Consider the following 21497-nt stretch of genomic DNA (forward strand, 5'->3'; position numbering starts at 1 on the left):
GGAATTTAATGCCCTCCCCGAGGCGAGTTTGGAAGTGGGAGGCATTCAATTGCACAGGAGGGTGGGGACCACCCACCTTCCCACCACTGCCCCATTTAAGACAGGTAGAGAAGGCTTGTGGACAACCTTCCTGCCCTGCCACCAATTGAGGCCTTGAAGTGGGAAATTAATTCCCACTTAAAGGCCTTATCCTGTCACCATGCAAGAAGCTGAAAAAGCAAATCTTGTCATGTTTGCTTGTCTGATCAAGGGACACGGCATCAGGAGGGGAGGGGTCACTGAAAGCTACCCCCAGCCCATGTTGCCGACCGCCCTCCTCCTGCAATCTCCGTCCTTTGACCCACATCCTGCCCTTATTCACCAGTGGCTTGGGTCCCTCACTGATCCTGGGCTTCTGCTAGGTGCATTGCCGGCAGCTGCCACTCCTCCCACTGGCACTGCCTGCAATGCACTGCTCCCAGGCACTGATTGACTGGCAGCCCTGGGAAGTGGGGGTGAGAATCCCTGCCCCCAGTCCCCAAGGGGGCCTTGATCCTGGGGAGGGCCCACCGCTGGCCACTTAAGTGCCTGATTGGCACTATAGTATGGTGGGCCTACCCTAAAGGAGGTGCCATAGGGCCCTCGCTAGCTCTCCAGCCAGCAGGCGAGACACCGGTCACCTGAACAGTACTGCCCTCTGTGTCCAACTTCCTGACTCTGGCAGTTGGATCTTGATTACACTTCATTCAGTGTTATGCTTCTTTTACTCATTCATGGCATGTCACTGGCATTTATTGCCCATCCCTAATTGTGCTTGAGAAGCTTGTAATGCGCAGTCTTCTTAATCCTCTTCAGTCTGTGTGGTGAAGGTGCTTCCATCGTGCTGGTATGTCGTGAGGCTCTGGCTTTTCATCCACCGATGCTGAAGAAATTGCCACCTATTTCCAAGACAGGATAGCCTATAACCTGGAGAGAAATTTGGAGGTGGTGGTGTTCATACGTGCCTGCTGCCCGCTTGTCCTTCTGGGCAGTGGAACTCACAGTATTGGCAGACTCTGCCGAAGAAGCCTTTGGTGAGTTGCTGCAGTGCGGATTGTAGATGCTACACACTGCAGCCACTGTGCATTGATGGTGGAGGGAGTGAAGGTTTAAAGTGGTGAATGGAGTGCCAGTCAAGCAGGATCTTTTATTCTGAATATCTTGATTGTTGGTGGAGCTGCATTCAACCAGGTAAGCAGAGATTATTCCATCACACTCCTGACTTGTATCTTGCAGGTGGTGGAAGTCAGGAGGTGTGTCACTCACCACAGAATACCCAGCTTTGAACCTCCTCTTGCAGCGATAGTATTTATGTGGCTGGTTCTGTAAATTCGTAATCAATGACAAATGCTAGGTAATGACCATTTCAATCAAAAGAAAATCTAACGATCTCCACTTCAATGACATTATGATATTGAATCCCCATTCCCAGAAGGAAAAAAAAACATTTGGGACCAGTACTCTTATTTCCTAGTTTTTACTGGTGTTCCAAAGGAATACAAGACCAGTTCAGACCAGTATTCATATTTCCCAGTTTTTATTGTTTTTCGTTCTGGGTTATCAATGTCCAGTGGTTAACATTGACCAGAAACTGACTGGCTGAACCATATAAATCCTGTGACAACAAAAATAGGTTAGATGCTGGAAATCCTGTGGGGAGTAACCCACCCCCTGAATCCCCAAAGTCTGTTCACCATCAACAAGGCACAAATCAGGATTGTCTTGGGATACTCTTCACCAGTCTGGATGCGTGCAACTTCAACAACACTCAAGAAACTTGACACCATGCAGGGCAAAGTTATCAGTTTGATTGGTACCCCATCCACCACCTTAAACATTCACTTCCTCCACCACTGATGCATAGCGGCAGCAATATGTACAATCTACTAGATGCACTGCAGCAACTTGCCAAGGGTCTTTAGATAGTACCTCCCAAACCTGCAACCTCTACTATCTAGAAAGACAAGGGCAGCAGACGCTTGGGAACACCACCACTTGCAAGTTCCCCTCCAAGCCACACACCACCCTGATTTGGAACTATCTCACTGTTCATTCACTATTGCTGGATCAATATTCTGGAACTCCGTCCCCAACAGCACTGTGGACTGCAGCAGTTTAAGAAGGCACCACATCCCTGCCTCCTCAAGGGCAATTAGGGATGGGCAACAAATGCTGGCCTTGCCAACAATGCCCACATCCCATGAAAAAATAAAATAAAAGGTAATGTTGATTAAAAATTGTGGTGTAATGTTCATATAGTAAACATCAGTGGAAACATCAGCTCAAAAGCAAAATATTGCAGATACAGGAAATCTGAAATTGAAACAGAAAATTCTGGAAATACTCAGCAGGTCAGGCAGGATCTGTGGAGAAAGAAACAATTAATGTTTCATGTCGATAACCTTTCATCAGAACTAGAAAAAATTAGAGATATAATCTGTGTGCATCTCCATCTCCCACCAGGATGGACGAAGGGCTTTCTTTCTTCTTATTTGAATGGGGGCCTAATCAGTCTCTATCCACCACCACCCTACTTTGCAGAGCTGAACTTACTCTCACATTGAACAACTTCTTTTTTGACTGCACTCACTTCCTTCTAATAAAAGGTAATGCTTGGTTACCAGCATGGGTCCTAGCTTTGCCTACCTTTTTTTGGGAAATGTGGATGATTCCTTGTGCCAGTCCTATTCACACCCGCTCCCTCACCTCCTTTACCGTTACATCGATGAGTATACTGATGCTATTTCCTGCTCTCTCCCTGAATTGGAAAATTTCATTGACTTTGCTTTCATTTCCACCCTTCTCTCACCTTCACATGTGGTCTATCTCTGACTTCTTCATTTCCATCCTCGACTTCTCCATTTCTGGGGATAGGCTATTAACTAATATCCATTAAAGCCCAAAGACTCCCACTGACTCCCACAGTTACCTCGACTACACTTTGTGACCCTTGCTTCCTGCACGGCCTCTATTCCATTCTCCCACTTTCTCTGTCTCTGCTGCATTTATTCTAATGATGCTACCTTCCATACTAGCACTTCTGATGTGTCTTCCTTTTTCCTCAGCTGAGGATTCCCCATATCGTGCTTGACAGGACCCTCGACCACAGCTGTCCCATTTCTCACTCTCACTCTTCCCCTCCTTTCTAGAACCATGATAGGGTTTCTGTTGGCCTCACCTTCCACCCCACCAGCCTCCATATTTAACAGATCCTCGTCCACTATTTCTGCCACCTCCACTGTAACACCACCACCAAACACATCCTCCCCTCCTCTTCCCTTTCAGCATTGTGAAGGGATTGTTCCCCCCATCCCTCAATCACCTCCAAGACCTTCTCCCCTTCCCATGGCATCTATCCACGCAAGCACTGGATATACAACACCTGCCCTTTTACCCCCTCCCTCCTCACCATCCAAGGACCCAAACATTCCAGGCGAAACAGCAATTTGCTCGCACTTCTTTCGATTTATCATACAGTACTTCACTGCTCACAACACAGTTTGCTCTACATTGAGGAGACCAAATGTAAATTGAGTGACCAATTTGTGGAATACTTCCATTCAAGCATGACCCTGAGGTTTCACTTGCCTGTCATTTTAATTTTCCGCCTTGCTCCCACTCTGACCTTGGACTACTGCAGTGTTCCAATGAAGCTCAACATAAGCTTAAAGAATTTGGATTAGGCACTTTCCAGCCTTGTCTTTTTACTTTGCAGATTTCAGTTTTATTCAGTTTTTCCCTTTCCCTTGCTTTTGGATGGCAGCTGTTCATCATTCTATACTCCACACCTCCTCCAGAAACAAGTTTTGTTTCTTTACTTCTCCAATTACCCCTCCTTTTGCACTTGCACCATTCTAACCCTTTTGTCATTTCACCTTCTTGCCTTTCACCCTATTACAGATCCTTCCTTCTCTTTCTTTTCCACCCTCACCCTCCCTTTCACTTGCTTAAAACCTTGTACATCCTGATCTTTTCCCATTTCTGATGAAAGATCATCAACCTGAAATGTTGGGCAGGATTTTACCATGGGCTTCAAGATCGCGACTTCAGGGCCAATAAGAATCCCAAACCTGCACTTGTGGGACCGGCTCAGCAATTTTCATGGAGGTGGCCTCCTAATTAGATACCTCCGGGTTCACTGAGGGCTGGCAGCTCTTTAGCTTAGAGACATGGGCACTGCTGCGGCAGGTCAGGAATCTTGCCACTTTGGGGCATAGAGCCCCCAGCTTCAGTGGCCCTTGATAGCCACAGGGTGACTGCCTCCATGAAACTGGTGGAGGGGTAATTGGAGAAGTAAAGAAGTAAAGTAAAGAAACAAAATTTGTTTCTGGAGGAGGTGTGGAGTATAGAATGATGAACAGCTGCCATCCAAAAGCAAGGGAAAGGGAAAAACTGAATAAAACTGAAATCTGCAAAGCAGGGGTGGGGTGGGAGGGAGTGTGAGTGGTGGGGGAGGGGGGAACCTGTTCCACTGCCAGAAAATTCACCCCTAATAGAGCCTTTAATTATTCAAATTGGCTGTCCGCAGTGTCAGAGCTGTCCTGGCAAGGGTACCGATAATTTCCTGGACTCGTCCTCCCAGCCCACCACATGGAGTTGGGAAAATCCTGCCCATTAACTCTGTTACTCTCTCCGCAAATGCTGCCTGACCTGCTAAGTATTTCCAAGATCTTTGGTTTTAAGCCCATAGAAAAGAACCGTAGAAATGTAGAATCTTATGGTCCTGCCAAAGCCAATGGACTTTTGAACAACTTGTCGCCTTTTCCGACCCTGACCCCACCACGACAGGGCCATAAAATTCTGCCATTTTTCACAACCTCAGGGTGTCCTAAAGCACGTTACATCCATTGAAGCACTTTTTGAAGTGTAGTCACTTTTGTAATTGTGATGACAGATATTTTTTTTTGGATTATGTTGGCATTCTGTTTAGGTAAAGAAAGGTGCTTGCATGTGTGCATGCATGTGTGTGTGTGGCCAGGATTAATTAAACAGGGGTAAGGTTACTAGAGACAGGTTGTCTGTGAAGGCTAAGAGATTAAAGGTTAAAAGTGTTAGGTTGATGCATTTGTAATGAAAGGTTATGGTGAGGTTGAGTTGCAAGTAAACAGGGCAGATTTAAATTTGCATTGTGAGAAAAGTGGGAAACTTGGTTTTTCAGCTGTTGAATTTCAAAGGGGATTTCAGAGGTGGAAAGGAACATTTGCATCTCACAAAGGCTTCATAGGTAAACAGGGGAGGATATATTAAATTTTATTGACCTGAAAGTAGAGACAAAATAGAAAATATGAAAGAGTTTTATATTTGGAGAAGTTGAGTTCAAAGAGGTGTTTGAGGACAAAGGAATCTGAGATGAAAAAGGGAAAAAGATATTTAAGGAAGGATGTTTAACTGAGTTAATGGTGGCAGTAGGGGAAAGCCCTGATGGCCAGCTTCTTTTTGTGGGATGCTAAGAAGCTGTGAAAATTTTGAATCAGAGGCAGTCAGCCAGTGCTAAGCCAGGAAAGTCTGTGTTTTAGGAAACAGTTTGTTTCTGAACCTCTTTTGGAATTCCACATCAGAGTGGAAGTGTTTGAGAAGTCTTGAGGTGTACCATTATTGATGTGAGCACAATTTGTTGATTTGGGTAATATTACTGGACTTTTATAGTTAAAAATCTGTAAGGGGGTGTTGCCAAGAGGGAACTTTTGACAAAGCAAGGTTTTTGGGCGATTGATCTGTCAGACTCTTTTAATTGTTTAACTTTAATCTTGTGTGCTTAAATATTTTTTCTTTTTAATAAATCTTTTAATTTGTAAAATTTTAAAAGTGTTATTGGGGTTCTGTGCTTCTGAAGGCAGCAGCTTTTCCTCCTTGTTTTCATAATAAAAAAATATTTATGATTAGTGAGACAGACTCTGCTCTGTGGTCTGGCTTGCTCAGCAATAACATCTGCCCTGATCATAATAGTAATCATATCATAGGGTTGAATTTTCTCCCCATCAGGTGGGCCGTTTGGGAGCGGGCACAGGTGGGCGCGGTGCCAAACACCACCCGTGATTGGCTCTGCACTGCCATTTTACGTGGGCAGGTCAATTAAGGCCCGCCCAGCATGAAGAGCAGCTCCCGAGGACAGTAGGTGTGGGTGGGCAGCTGCGGCAGTGCAATGACCACCGGGTCCAATGGCAACCTGGCGGCCTGTTTAAATGAAGCGCTGGCAGCTTTGCAAAGGCTGTTCATCATGGCCAGTAGAAGGGCTCCCCAGAGCGCTGCTGGAGAGCAGGCCAGTCTGGAGGGTAGGGCAGTGAGTCAGTGTGCCCCTTGGTTTTCTGATGAGTGCCTAGCTGCCCTCCTAGAGGGGGTGGCAGCGCGGCGGGAGGTCCTCATTCTGAGGGATGAGAGGTGGAGGCCTCCCCACTTGACCAAACATGCCTGGGGGAGGTGGCCGAGAGTGTGAGCTCCCATGATGTGGTGCGACACACGTGAGTCCAGTGCCACAAGCGATTCAACAACCTCTTGCGCTCGGGAAGGGTGAGTACCATGTTGGCAGAGGTCACTTAACACAGCTGATAGCCTATCCCACAAAGGCCCCCCATCCACCAACTCTGAGTGCAGTATACTGAGTGTATTGAATCCTTCATGGCCTATTTCCCTCGCTGGGTGGGCCAGCAGAGATTGCCCATGCCTAGTTCACCGTAAGAGGGTTGTGCTGAGATGGGTTCTGCACCTTAACCCCCTGTTAGAGTGACACCCAGAGTAGTGTTTTGGGGGCAACCTCAAGGAACTGCACGTAGGCGCAGTGCTGGAACTCCAAAACATGTCAAAATCAGGGTGCTAACATGCTGGGAGGGGGCTTCCAGGTGGCAGTGCACCAATCCATCTGCTGCCCTCTGTGCTCTACGTGCTTGTGCCTCCTTGCTTTGCAAGGTCACACCTTGTGATGGAGGCAGCATGTGGGTAAGGGGGGAGGTCAGCCCTGGCTTCTTGGTGCGAGTATGCAACAGCTGCGGGGTGATGAATCACTAGAGCCCTGCAATGTCCCACTCTGGTTGGGGTGGCAGGGATGTGATGGGATTCCACAGGGTGGACTAATCAATGATCCTCTCTCCTTTTCAGGAGGAGACCACACACAATGCTGCCAAGCGGATGCGGACTGGCAGAGGCCAGGCCCAATTGGCCATCATCACCAGATACGAGCAGGAGGCAATGGACCTGCAGAGGTGCCATGTGCCCAGGTCCACCGGAGGCAGTGAGGTTGGGGTGCCATGGGGAAATAAGATTGCTGTACACTGAGGTCACCATGTGTGTCCCAGCAGCCATGCCACTGCTGAATGTTCAGTGATTGAAGCTTGCAACATGGGCTAACCATTGATTATGAAAGGATGAGCACACACCGACCCAGGCAACGTCCTGAAGATTGAACCGGCCCTGAAAAATCCCCAACAATTGCTGCCTCAAGGTCTTAAATGGCTCATTAATTAATGGCGGGCGCGCATCGGAGATCGTCGTGCGCCTGCCCAGCTAAATATCGCAATGGTGTGTGGTGATGCATCGCGGTTCATTTTATACATCGGTGTGCAGGGCCTGCCCCCACACGCAAACGAGAAAATCCTGGCCATAGAATCATAGAATGGCTACAGCACAGAAGGGGGCCACCCAACCCATCATGTCCATGCCTGTTTTCTGCAACACACCTAATCCCACTCTTCTGCCTTTTCCCCTAACCCTGCAAATGTTTTCTCTTCAGAGAACTATCCATTTCTATCGAAGGTGTAGTAAATGAAGTTATAGCCTCTTCGGCTATCTATCAGGGGTCACGTGATGTTCTTGGAGGTGCCAACCAATGAGCCCTAAGCGCGGGTAATCCGGGGTGGGGTGGGGGAGGGGGGGTGGGGGGGGGGTGCGGTGGGGCATGGGGGGCTGCTGGGCTTCCTGACATCAGGGCTGATCGAGCACATAGCATCTGAAAAGCTCTCTGTAAGTAAAGTTGATCTGTTTCATGTTGAAACCTGTCTGGCCTGCCAAATCATTGCAGAAGGCCTTGATTGAATCTGCCTCTATCACGTTCTCAGGGAGTGCATTCCAGACCCTGACCACTCGCTGTGCAATAAAGCTTTTTCTCATGTCACATTGCTTCTTTTTTTTCAATCACTTTAAATCGGTCTCCTCTGGTTCTCAATCCTTCCACTGTCAGGAACAGTTTCTCCCTATCTACACTGTAGTGTGCGAGGCAGCCAATTTGTGCAAAGCAAGGTCCCACAAACAGCAATGACATAAATGATAACCTGTTTTAGATGTTGGCTGATTTAGAAATATTGGCCAGAACACCAATGAGGCCTCCCCAGCTCAGCTTCAAACTAGTGCCATGGAGTCATCTACATCCACCTGAGAGGGAAGATAGGATTCCAGTTTAACACCTCATCTGAAAAGTGGCACCTCCAACAGTGCAATGCTCTCTCAGTAATGTACTAATATGCTCATCCAGGTTTTGCGGTCAAGTCCCTGGGGTAGAACGTGACCCATGACTTCCTGACTCAAAGTGCTACCACTGAATCACATCTGATCCTGCTGAGCAGAAAGAACACATTCCTTTGAAGTTTATCATTTAATCAGTCTATTATACTAACACTGGTACTTATTAATAAGAAACATTTTGTCCCAGGAATAAATTTGCTTTCACTATCGTATTCGGTGAATTCCAGTTAAATGACTATGTTTTTTGTTCATTCATGGGATGTGGGCTTCACTGGCTAGGCCAGCATTCATTGCCCAACCCTAATTGCCCTTGAGAAGGTCGTGGTGAGTTGCCTTCGTGAACCACTACAGTCCATGTGGTATAGGTCCACCCACAGTGCTGTTAAGGAGGGAGTTACAGGATTCTGGCCCAGTAAGAGTGAAAAAAATGGCGATATATTTCCAAGGTAGGATGGTGAGTGGCCTGGAGGGAAACTTGCACATGATGGTGTTCCCATGCCTCTGCTGCCCTTGTCCATCTAGATGGCAGTGGTTGTAGGTTTGGAAGGTGCTATTTAAGGAAATTTGGTGAGTTCCTGCAGTATACCTTGTAGATGGTACACATTGCTGCTACTGTGCGTTGGTAATGGAAGGTGTGAATATTTGTGGATGGGGTGCCAATCAAGCAGGCCGCTTTGTCCTGGATGTTGTCAAGCTTCTTAAATGTTGTTGGAGCCGCACTCATCCAGGCAAATGGAGAGTATTCCATCACACTCCTGACTTGTGCCTTGTAGATGGTGGACAGGCTTTGTGGAGGTCAGGAAGTGAGTTACTCACCACAGGATTCCTAGCCTCTGAGCTACTCTTGTAGTTACAGTATTTATATGGCTAGTCCAGTTCGGTTGCTGGTAACCCTCATTGTGTTGTTAGTAGGGGATTCAGCAGTGGTAATGCCTTTGCTTATGTAAGGTAACTTATACTCAATCTGTTTAGCAAACAATAGCTTTGAATGTTTATGCGTAACAGAAGTGTACTGTGGCTAGCCTGATTACTTGAACGGGTCTCATTTACAGGAATAAAAAATAAAATGCTGAAAGAAGCTTTGGGGATTCACTACAATTTTTGTCAACTGTTTCACTTGGCACTGATGGAGCGATAAGTTCACATGTTAATCATCAGTTGGGCAAGTCACTGCCAGGAAATGATGCTTTTGATATCCTCACTTTACACAGGCAGTTGAGACTCTCATCTGCCAATTAAGCACATGCTAGAAATTTATATGCAAGGTGCACAATTTTTCAACCATTTCAACTAATGTTCGGAACATTGAGCACAGTGCATGCACAAGTTCCCATTGTATCACTAGTGGGCGAGGATGCCAACATGAAGTTGTGAAATTACCCTCTTGCATTAGCATGAAGAAGTATTCCCAGGTCAGGGAAGCACAGCTAGCTGCAGCTAGAGTAAAACTCTGCTCTGCCACAGTGAAGTGCCTTAACTCAAATCTCAGAAGAGCCTCGTGGACTTCTGTGTTAAAAGACCCAGTGAAAAGTTAGCACACTAATCCATCACCGAATGGACAGAGTTCAAATTTATCCAGATTGATGGAATAGAAGTTACTTTTCTCTCTTAACTACAGAGTTGGGTATGAGTATTAATTATCAATCTTACTTGGGCAGCATGACTAGTATTAGAACTGGTTCAGTATGCTTATCAGGAGAGGTGAAGATTTCAGCTAATCAGTAGAAGTCAGATTCTGAGGGGCTTTTTCTTGTACTAAACCATGCAACATTTAATGTTCACGTTCTTAATGGTGAAATCAGTGTGAAGCTAATCTGGCAGTAAAACAATAAATGTTCCTTGCAGTCAATCCTGGAGTACAGCTGGCTCTCCCTTGATATACTTCACCAGTAAAATAAGTGACACTGTGTAAAAGTAAACCTAACATTGGGACAAGAGCAGCCTATAGGCATTTAGTGAAAGGGAAGGCTTTCAGGAGGACTGAGCAATCAAGCACATTTTTCTAGTGTTCAAAAAGTAACTTAGAAAAACAACAAATAGAAAAGGACTGAAATTGCTCAGCTATCCTGGGGCAGATCTTGTGCGGCAGGACTTCCTCTCACTCCTTAGCTGTGCCCCTGGCCATGAATGCCGGGAATGAAGGCATTGAAATATTTTGCCCGGCTATCATCGCCATTAGTGGCACAGCTGAGATGCCCACTTGGTTGGTGAGGCAGAGGGCTGTGCTGCAGGGGGAGGGGGGAGGGGGGAGGGGCTTGGGGGGGCAGATTTGCAGTGGGGAGGAGGAGAAAGAAAATCACTGCATTGTCTCTGCGATCAATTGTCTTGCTGCAACCATCCATTTAAAGTTGAACTCACCTGAGCCCTTAGGAATACTGTATGCCTGCAGTATTGCAGGTATTTCACTTTCACCCAGCATTTCTAGGATTCAAATGACAGGGAATATAACATAAAGATTTCCGCTCCATTTCAGCCCCCCACCCCCCGCACTGGTTATACTGGCTCTCCGGCATTATGAAAACCACTGAAGCACATGGAAGAAGATACTAAACATTTGGTTGGGGGAGAATTCAAGCTCATATAAAATGGTTGCTCAGCATTGCCTGTGTGAAAGTTCAGCCCTAAATTTCAGGAAGGAGAATGAGTGCATGGGAAATAGCAGATGCAGCAAAAGTATGAAAAGGTGGGTAGCAGCAAGAGAGACAAAAGAAGTGGAAATCAGGGAGAGAGACACAGGCTTGAGAATAGGAGCCAGATCAACAGTGGGTGTAGGGAACATGATGATCTATTGAGAGTCACAGTAAAGGAAAGAATGCACTAAAAATGATGCCTAGATGGAACCTGAACACAGCGAGAAATCAAGCTGATGCCGAGAGTGCAGAAGGGGAAACAAGCAGAAAAGATCCTTAAATACAAAAAGGAGAGAGCCAGAGTGTAAGTGAATGTCTATGGTGAACTTTGGGTGCAGTATAGAAAGTCTGAAAGGTCACTGAGTGTAGGGGGGAAAGCTAGATTCTTAAGGACTTCAGAGATACAGGCTGAGAAGCTGATGCTGTAGGGAGAGAAGGTATCTCGAGCTTTGTTCAAGTTTAAGGAAGCTGTCAACAACCAGGCCCATGAGTCACCACACTGTGAAAGTCTATGTTAATTGAAATCATCAGGTACAAAGGATGGGTCAGCCTCCATATCCTGAAGTGAAGCTCTGTGGAGAGGATCAATCCACATTATAGCTTTGTATGATATTCCATGAATGTAAACTGTACTGTAATATGTTGAGAGCTCACCCTGTTATTGTAAAAGTCATTGAGATCATCAAAACCTGTCTGTGATAGTTACTGTTCAGCAATATTATCAGCATGTGGTTCTTGGTCAGTAGAAACTAGAGATTTTAGTAACTGCAAGTTAAAATAACACTTCAAGTAGAATTGTAGTATATCTCTGTTTACCATGCACCATACCTTTAGGTCCAGGTGGGCCCAGTTTTCCTGTTTTCCCAGGTTCACCCAAATCACCTGTTTCACCCTGCTCACCTTTAAAAACAGAAAACAGTCATCAGATGCAGGTTTTGTTAATTACAGGCTCTTTATCTGATTGCACAAAGCATTTATAATAAGATGGGTGAACTGAAACAATGGGTATAATATGGCTGCCATCACAGATGTTGCAAAGTGACCAAGGATGGGAACTGAATATTCAAGGGTATTTGGCATTTTGGAAGGATAGGAAAGGAAAAGAATGGAAGAACATGAGAAGTAGGAACAGGAATAGACGACATGACACATCAAGCCTGCTCCGCCATTCAATATGATCATGGCTGACCTTGAACTTCAACTCCACTTCCCACCCACTCCCCATACCCCTTGATTCTCTGAGAAACCAAAAATCTATATATTTCAACCTTAAATAGACACAGAAAGGACCATTCAAAACCCTAAGGGTAGAGACTTCCAAAGACTCACAACACTTTGAGTGAAGAAATTTCTTCTCATCTCAGTCCTAAATGATTGGCCCCTAATCATGAGACTGTGCCCCATTGTTATAGATTTCTCAGCCAGGGAACCTCTCAGTGCTGACTCTGTTAAGCCCCTTCAGAATCTTACATGTTTCAAAGAGATTGTCTCTCATTCTTCTGAACTCCAGAGAATGGAAAACCAATTTACTCACCTTCTCATCATAGGACAACCTTCTCATCCCAGGGACCAATCTAGTGAACCTTCACTGTATTGCCTCCAATGCAGGAATATCATTTCTTAAATGTAGCGATCAAACCTGTACTTAGTATTCCAGGTGTGATCACACCAAAGCCCTGTACAATTGTAGCAAGACTTCCTTATTCTTGTACTCCAATCCCCTTGCAATAAAGTCCCCAACATGCCCTTGGCCTTTAATTACCTGCTGTACCTGCAAATTAACTTGCTGTGTCCATTATATGAATACACCCAACTCTCTCTGAACATCAACATTTAGAAATTTCACCACTTTTAGAAATATTCTACTTTACTATTCTTACTACCAAAGTGAATAACTTCACACTTCCTCACATTATATTCCATCAGGCACCTTGTTGCCCACTCACTTACCTGTTTATATCTCTTTACAGCCTCTTTGTGGTGTTACAAAGATGTGCTATATGGAATATTAATTTATAATTTCATCAGCTGGTAATATATATATACCACAGGCAGAAATTTGCACAGAGCGGGCAGGTGTGCGCCCGACAAACTCGAGTGTAAAATGACGTGCGATGATGTCGGGCGAGTGTCCCGACGTTATTGCGCACTCGTGCGATATCTCGGTCGGCGGGCGCGCGCAGGAGTCGGCAGCGTGCCCACCAATAGTTAACAACCTATTAAGGCCATTAAAGTACTAACTGAATGAAATTTTTCACAACCTGATCCATGGGCAGAATGAGATTTCCAACAGCTATTAAAAATTAAATAAAATGTTTTAAAGTTCCTTCATAACGTGTCCCTGCTCATGTGGCAGAGTCAAATGAGGGGACATGTTTTTAACATTGCTAGGTTTTTTATTTCTGATTTTAAAAATCTTCAGCTCCCTGAAGCAGCTCTGTGCCTCAGGGAGCTTTCATTGCGCTTACTTGCTCATATGCACGAACTTCCGTGCACGCCCTCCTCCTGCCCCCACTCCGGCAGCGCTGCAGCCAGCGTGAAGTCAAAGTTGGGGCCCGACTGTGGGTGGTGGTTGGCTTCGCAACTGCTTCCAGGTCCACCCGCCCCGCCTGCCCGTCCTGGCCCATAGATATAAAGACACCTTTGTGAAATAAAGGACACTGACTTGAAGTAGCTGCTAAGTTGTACCTGTGAGGTCACATTCCATTCCATGGAGGCTCAAAATCTACAGAGACCCCAACAGAGACAACGGAGATGTGAACAACTCCTTCCTATTTCATCAGGATGGAGGATAGTCATTCGAGTTAATGGCTGGGGCATTAAAAAAATTTATCACCTTGACAACGAAACAATATCTAAAGGGAATCTATGCATGCCATGGGCTAGTCCTCTATATTCTTTGTTTGAATGTACAACCAATGTGGAGGGAGGGTCATATGATAAAACCTTTTTGTGTGGAGCTGAAAATGGGATCTAAACAGAGGATACACAGGCTGCCACATGGAGCAGGGGTCTCCCTCTCTCTCCCCCTCTACAACATTTAATCTAAGTCTGCATTCTGTTTCGCTTAGAAATGTGCCTACATCCCTGCAGCAAACAGAGATTCTACTAAAAAACCTATTGGATTTTCTACAACAGTGGAAAAATGGGATATACCAGCCACAAGTGAAAAGCAACTGCTTCAGTGAAGAGCCAGAGTCTGGACACAATTAGTGAATCTTTCCAGAAAAAATTTTCCTGAATTGCATGAAGCGCAGTGGCGACCATGAGAAAAGATGCTTTTCCTGCCAGTCGCAATGGTGGGTTTTTGCTCTGTGTCATCTGCTCCCTGCACGCCCTGCCTCATTAATAATGCATGCACAGGCAACATGCAAGGTTGCTGATGAGCGGGCTTGGATTTGCCCGCCACACTGTGACCTCAGCGGTTCCTCACTTAAATATGGTGCCATATTTAAAGTGCACCAGAGCTCAGCCTACTTCATGTCTGTAGACCAGGACTGCTCCTGGCGACAGATGGCTCCATAAGCAAAGAACACAGCAGCCCTTAAATTTAGTGACGCCTCTCTGCGGCACCCACTGGATGCAGTGGAAGCTCACCACTAAGCCCTCTCTCCCCGCTCTGGACAAAGACCAGCCAGCAAGCTCACCAATCCAGCATGGGTGGCGGTGGTGGCGGTAGTGAGCGGCAATGCGCTCCAAATAGGTCAGGCACCCAGTGCCGCAAGATGGTGAATGATGATGTCCATTCCACCAGGGCAATCATTCTTCTCATTACTCTCAACTCACACGCTCACAAACCCATCTCACATCTACAGGGTTTGCACTCACTGCCAACTCAAGGGACATTACCATTCACTGTCTCAAAAACACCCTCATCCCCCCTGCCCATCATGTCCTCATGCCATCCATGGCACCACTCACATTCCACAAAGGCCGAGCATCCTTCTCATCTGGCCTGGCAGACATCTTGCTTACTCTCTTTCCATCTGTCTCCATGCAGGATAAGCTACCTTACAACAAGAGAGACATCCCACACTGAGTGAAGAATGCCCAACATGAAGGTCCTCATGGCCTTTGAAAATAGAGCCATTCAGCTGGCTGGTGAAGAGATAGACAGTTCCTGTGCAGATGGTGAGGGTGGTGGCACTCAACCAAGTGAGGATCCTGCATTGCAATATCCATCAGACAACGACACTCTAGGTAATGTCTCCTGTTTCACAGTCTCCTGCCATACACTAATTATCTCTCTTTACGCTCACAGGCACACCCGGGAAGCAGTCGAGTTTGGCCACGAGCCAGGTCATCGACTCCAGCCCCGAGGACACCTCAGACGAGGAACCCACAGACACACCAATGGAAGACCTGTCACAGCCTCACCCACACCCACTGGCGCAGAGACAGGCACCTCAGTGGGAAATAGCTCTAGATTGGCCTGGGGGTCACAATCTGGTGTGCGCACTGCACTGTCTCATCCACAGCAGGAGGGGCAGGGAAATCCAAGGGTGCTGGCACTCAGATAACTGATGGAGACCAGGAATCTGCTGAGTCCAAGTCAGATGATGAGCCTCCACGTTTGGTTATACCTGTGTTTCTGAAGCTGCAAAGGCAAGCTCGGGAACATCAGGAAGGGCTGTCTGCTGTACTCCTCAGATTGCAAGGCATGACGGAGGAATCCGTCCACATTCAGTCTGAGGTGATAGCACTGGCATGCCAATGCACCGAGGTCAACATTGGTGGGATGGCATCCATTATGGAGACCTTGGTCCAGGACATTGGTCCTGCACTGCTGCAGGAGCTGCACTCCATCGCTGCAGCACTTGCTGGCATCCATCAGTGTCAATGTGAGAGTGGAGTGGGGCATCTTAAACTCGTTCCAGCTGCCCCTTCCTTTCAAGGAGTCAGCCAAAGGCACCATAGGGAGGAGGATCAGCAGGTTCATACCCAGGGCCATCCACCCAGGTGATTCTGGGAGTGTCCAGCCCATCCGAATCCCCTCTTCCTGTGATCCAGCAGCTCCAGTTCCGCAGGCTGAGAAGGGTGGCACTACCACACAGGACCCCGAAAACAGGGTGGGGCCCTCAAGGTCTCAGCCCTGCAGAGGACGCCCTCCAAGTTCATCACAGACAGGGCGTCGCAGTCAACAGGCTGCCTCCACCTCTGCTGTGTATGTCGGGAGATCACCAAGATGTAGTGGCAGGATTAGGAAGGTTAAGAAGATGTAGTTGCACAGCCTGAGAACGGGTGTTAATCACTTGTAAATAATGGTTATGATTGTAAATAATCTCCCAAGAATGTCTCCTTGTCTGTGGCTCCTTGTTCTGATGAGCAGTGCTTGTGTCATTCAGTTGTGAAACCTTTGTTCCTGCACAAGTAAAGGCAGGTGTTTCAGTCCAGGGCCTCTTCCCTGTGCAGTGTGTAACCTTCAGAGCAAAGTGATGGTGCAGCTTCACAATCATTCAACACATTACTTATGCCTGCACCTCAATGGTGCTGGTCATTGCTGCCAGAATGTTGTGGGCAGGCATCACAGAGTTCCATCATTCTCTCTGTGTGCTCTCAGCAACTTCTATGTGTGGCTGGCCCCCATCTCTTCAGCATCTGTGACTCCAGAAGTGGACAGATACTGAAGGCTGACAAAGGATCTGATTCTGCAGTTTCACCGCTGCATCTCCATGATCTGACCCTGATCACAGAACGCAAGCGAGCTGCCCTCAACCAGACAGGAGTCAGACATTCACAGAGGCAATGTGAAGATCTATGGAGTGACCTTATTGCATGTTGTCATCATCCTCCTGGAATCTAGTGACTATTAGGGCCTCTGCTGTGTCTCCATGACATAAGCCTGAGCACTGAGGGTATGTGCATTGCCATCCACCAGTCTGGTGTCAGATGTTCACAGATGCAATGTGAGGATGTCAGGACTGTCCTCACTGCATGTTGTCCACAGATCTAGCAGCTATGAGGGACTCATGATCATGCCTGCCTTGTCTGGCCAGCTGAACATTCAGCAAATGGAAGCCCTTGCGGTTGACGTAGTTGACTACTCATTGCCATGGAGATCTGAGCACCACGTGAGTGCAATCAATGACACCCTGCACCTGTGGGAAACTTGATAGCTGTGCAAATCCCAGTGCTCTTGCTTCCTGGCTTTCCTGATCCCGGTCAACATGCACAAAGTTCTGTGTTTTGCGAAGATGGTGTTCGTGAACTTCTGGATGCAATTGTGGAGGCTTTTAAGGTCCCACACAGGTCACCTGGTGTAAAAATTAAGCGCTGTGGTCACTTTCACAGTTACTGGCATTGGATGCCCTCCATTTCCCTGTGACGCCAAATCCTGCAGCAGGCGGCATATGTGACTGACTAGTTCCTTAGACATGCACAGTTTGTGGTGACACTGGCTCAGTGTTCTGCAGGAATGACAACTGCTGGCTATAGACCCTGGGTCTAGTGAAGCACTTATGAGCAAAGGCTCCTTGTGGATCTTCAGCTGAGTCCAGAGAATGCCCTGCCACGCTTTCGTCTTGAGGGTGGTCCTCCAGGCTTTGCTGAGCCAGGTACCTCTGTTGCAAACTTGTCTTTCTTCTCTGCTCCCTGTAAGCCATGAGGCACACAGCTCCATGATCCTGATGTTCTCCTTCTGCGGGATCAAAGAGAGAGTCGTGAGGGTTAGCATATGTTTCCTAAGGACCTTTCTTGGTTAAGTCTCCAGTTCCGGCTGCATCTCAAGGCCCCTTCACGCATGCTGGAGAGTGCTGACCATCACTTGGATGGCCAGTGTGTAGGGTGCTTCATGACTGTCCGAAACCCCAGCCACTGGACTGCATACAGTGCTCTCAGCTCAGGCGCAACCATTATCCTAACCTGCACTGCAATGTTGCGCTATTAGCTTGAACCATGAGGGTTACTGGTTCAAACCTGAATAAAAACATTGCAAGTGGCTCTGAGCACCTCCTTGCCTACCTTTCACAAGGGGCTTCTACAACTTGCCCAGTCATCCAATTGTTCTGTAGACCCCAAAACTCACATTAATTTGCAGTCTGCCCCCAAGGGGTGAAAAGTCCGGGGCATTTGTGGCACTTTCATGCTTTTGCATTTCTTGAGGGGGCAGGAAAGCTTCAGAGGCCCAACTCCAAGCATCTCAATGGAGCTGCTGGCGAACAATCTCAGCTATGGAAGAATGCTCACTTTTGATGAGCTTTCCCAAGTGCATGGCTTCTTCCCTCACCCTCCACTCCCCCGCTCCCAGCAGGTGCTTGTGTACTTCCATCAGCCTGCACTGCCTTGCCACCCGCTTGCCCCACCCGAACTGGAGCCCTTGCCCCAGCACTGCACTGAAAGCCAGTCGGGAAAAAGCGACTTGCCTGTGTGTCCCTCCCCCTCCCCCCTGAAATGTCTTCCTTGATGCCCTACGGGTGATCCTCGCGAGTGCTGCACAAGGTTGTGTGCACTCACCTCCGAGTTCCCCTTGAAGTTCAGCTCATCAGGTGCACGCCTTTTAAAGGCAGCCATGAAGCACGCCGTTCTGAAGTCACCGCCGATGTGGGAATTACATTTGACGTGGGGGAATGATTCTGGCATGCAGGCACAATAATGTGATGCAAATGCATTAAAAGTAAGTTCCTGACATTGGATGGCGAGAAACGCAGCCCGCCACTGACAGGGTGGGGTCATTTGCGTCCTGGTCTTACGTCGCCGGGACACACAACTAGGTCAGATCACAATATTTTCCACTCATGCCGCCAAACACACCCACTGCAAACAAGAGCGGAAAATTCTGCCTTTTATCTTTTTTATCTGCATCTTGCTTAGTCAAGTTCAACATATAATACTCTGTAAAGCATGCACAGTTAAGTGGATACTGCACTGGCAACATCACATCTTATTAAAATTCAAACCTCTGTTAGAACCAATTGGGGAGTCGGAAAAGAGAGGTGTCAGTTCACCCCTCCTCACCTGGTTGTAACAGTGTCCTCCTCACAGCTTACATTCGTACCTAGCTTGGCATTGTCCACAAACTTAGACCCATTACTCTCAAGCTATTCATCTAAGACATTAATATGAACTGTAAATTACTGAGGCCCCAGAACTGATCCTTGAAGCACTCCATTAGTTACAGACTGCAAACTTAAAAATGCCCTGTTTATCCCTACTCCACTTCCTGTCCGTTAATGTATCTTCAGTTCGTATTTTACCTCCAACTGCATGAACCCTTATCTTGTAAATTAGAGTTTTATGTGACACCCTGTTGAATGTCTTTTGGAAATCCAAGTGTACTAAATCTACTGGTTCTCAGGCTTTATCTACCCTAGTAGTTATGTCCTCAAAAAAACAGTAAATTTGTCAAACATGATATCTCTTTCATAAACGTCCCTTTGTCTGATCACAATATATTTTTCTAAGTTCATTGTTAAGAATTCCTTAATAATAGATTCCAGCACTTCCCTGATGACTGATGTCAGGCTAACTGGCCTATATTTCCCCGTTTGCTCTCTCGCTCCTTTCTTGAATGGTTGGCATTCGGTGTACATGCAAAGTCCAAATGAGATGTGTATCAAACCAGCTGGAACGGCTGACTGACTTTACAATTGCTCCTCTCCTCAAGCAGCTGGGGAATGCATGAGTCACCTGCGCTATCGCCCTACTCAGTATGCAGTGTGCATGCAGAACGTGCTGGAAGTGACCATTTTATTACTCTGAGGCTTCCACATCGTTGGCATTAGTGGTGCTACAGTGCCCAAATTTGTGACCATTGTTTCTGGGCAGCACACTGTTACAGACAGGATTTGTGTGGTTCCTCCACAGAATCACAGAATTGTTACGGTGCAGAAGGAGGCGTGGTCCACCTCGTCGGCACTGGCTCTCCGAATGAGCAACTCACCTAGTACCATTCCCCTGCTTTCTCCTCGTAACCCTGCACATTCTTCCTTTTCAGATAACAGGCTAATTCCATTTTGAATGCTTCAGTTGAACCCGCCTTCACATGCTATCAGGCAGAACATTCCAAACCCTAACCACCCACTGTGTAAATAAATTTTTCCTTATATCGCTTTTGCTTCGCTTGCCAATTACTTTCAATCTGTGCCCTTCTTGAGAAGGGGGTGGGAACAGTTTCTCCCTATCTACTCTGTCCAGACCCCTCAATATCTCTATCAAATCTCCTCTCAGTCTCTTTTCTAAGAAAGACAGTCCTAACTTCTCCAATATTTCTTCATAACTGAAGTTCCTCATCCCTGGAATTGATCATGGACTCCTTCCACACCCTCTCTAATGACTTGACATCCTTCCTAAAGTGCATTACCCAGAACTAGTCGCAGTACTCCAGCTGAGGCCGAACTAGTGACATATATAAATTCAGCATAACTTCTATGCTCTTTACTCTATGGCTCTATTAATAAAGCCCAGGGGCAGAATGTTGAGCTCAGTGGGTGGATGTGCGCTTCACCTGGCCGAGCGTAAAATGATGCACGATGACCTCGGGCGAGCGTCCTGATATCATCGTGTAGTCCTGTGATATTTCGTTTGGCGTGCCGGAGTCGGCAGCCTGCCCGCTGACAATTAAAAGGCCTATTAAGGCCATTAAAAGTCATTAATTTCAAATTTACACTGCCCGTCCAACTTATGGTTGAGTTTTCCTAAAGCAAATAAAAATAAAATAAGAATGTCACACTTGAATTAAAAACATGTCCTTGCTCAGGTGGCAGAGTCACGTGAGGGGACATGTTTTATGAGATTTTTATTCTCTTCATTGTTTTTTTTAAACAGTGCTTCATCTCCCTGAGGCAGGCTTTGTGCCTCTGAGGGATTGAAGAGCATGCGTGAAGTTCGTGCTAGGCCCGCTCGCACTCCACCTCCTGCCCGTACAGGCAGTGCTGAGCACTACTGCTCGCGTTCCATACTGGGCGGGCCTTAATTGGCCAGACTGCGTAAACTCACGGTGTGGTGCTGGTCGCGGGCAGCAGTCTGCTTCTCGACTGCCCAGGCCGAGCATCCCCGCCAAGGGCAAAATTCTTCCCCAGGATACTGTAGGGTTTATTAACTGCTCTCTCAACCTGTCCTGCCACCTTCAATGATTTATGTACATATACACCCAGGTCCCTCTGCTCCCCCCGCCCCCTTTAGAGTTGTACCCTTTATTTTATACATTCTCTCTAAATTCTTCTAAAATGAATCACCTCACACTTTTCTGCATTGAACTTCAATCTGCCACCTGTCTGCCTATTCCACCAAATTGTCTATGTCCCTTTGAAGTTCTACATTCACCTCCTCAAAGTTCACAATTTCAATTGCAATTCATTTCAAAATCAATTTCATACCCATCTAGTGTCTGAATTATTTCATCTTTTACCATGGCCTGGGATAGCATCTCCTTCCTTGGTAAAGACAGACGCAAAGCATTCA

The 21497-nt window shown here is 46.8% G+C and overlaps 1 protein-coding gene across 2 annotated transcripts in view; it reads right to left on the bottom strand.

Annotated features, from left to right (window-relative positions):
- colec10 (collectin sub-family member 10 (C-type lectin)) overlaps positions 1-21497 on the bottom strand; it is a 131304-nt gene that overhangs the window by 12224 nt on the left and 97583 nt on the right. For both annotated transcript variants that reach the window (XM_041190006.1, XM_041190007.1), the window contains exon 3: positions 11928-11999. In XM_041190006.1, coding sequence (XP_041045940.1) covers positions 11928-11999 — 72 coding nt within the window. The remainder of the gene's footprint in view (positions 1-11927; positions 12000-21497) is intronic.

The sequence above is a fragment of the Carcharodon carcharias genome, chromosome 6 (genome assembly GCF_017639515.1).
Source record: "Carcharodon carcharias isolate sCarCar2 chromosome 6, sCarCar2.pri, whole genome shotgun sequence".
Taxonomy (NCBI): Eukaryota; Metazoa; Chordata; class Chondrichthyes; order Lamniformes; family Lamnidae; genus Carcharodon; species Carcharodon carcharias.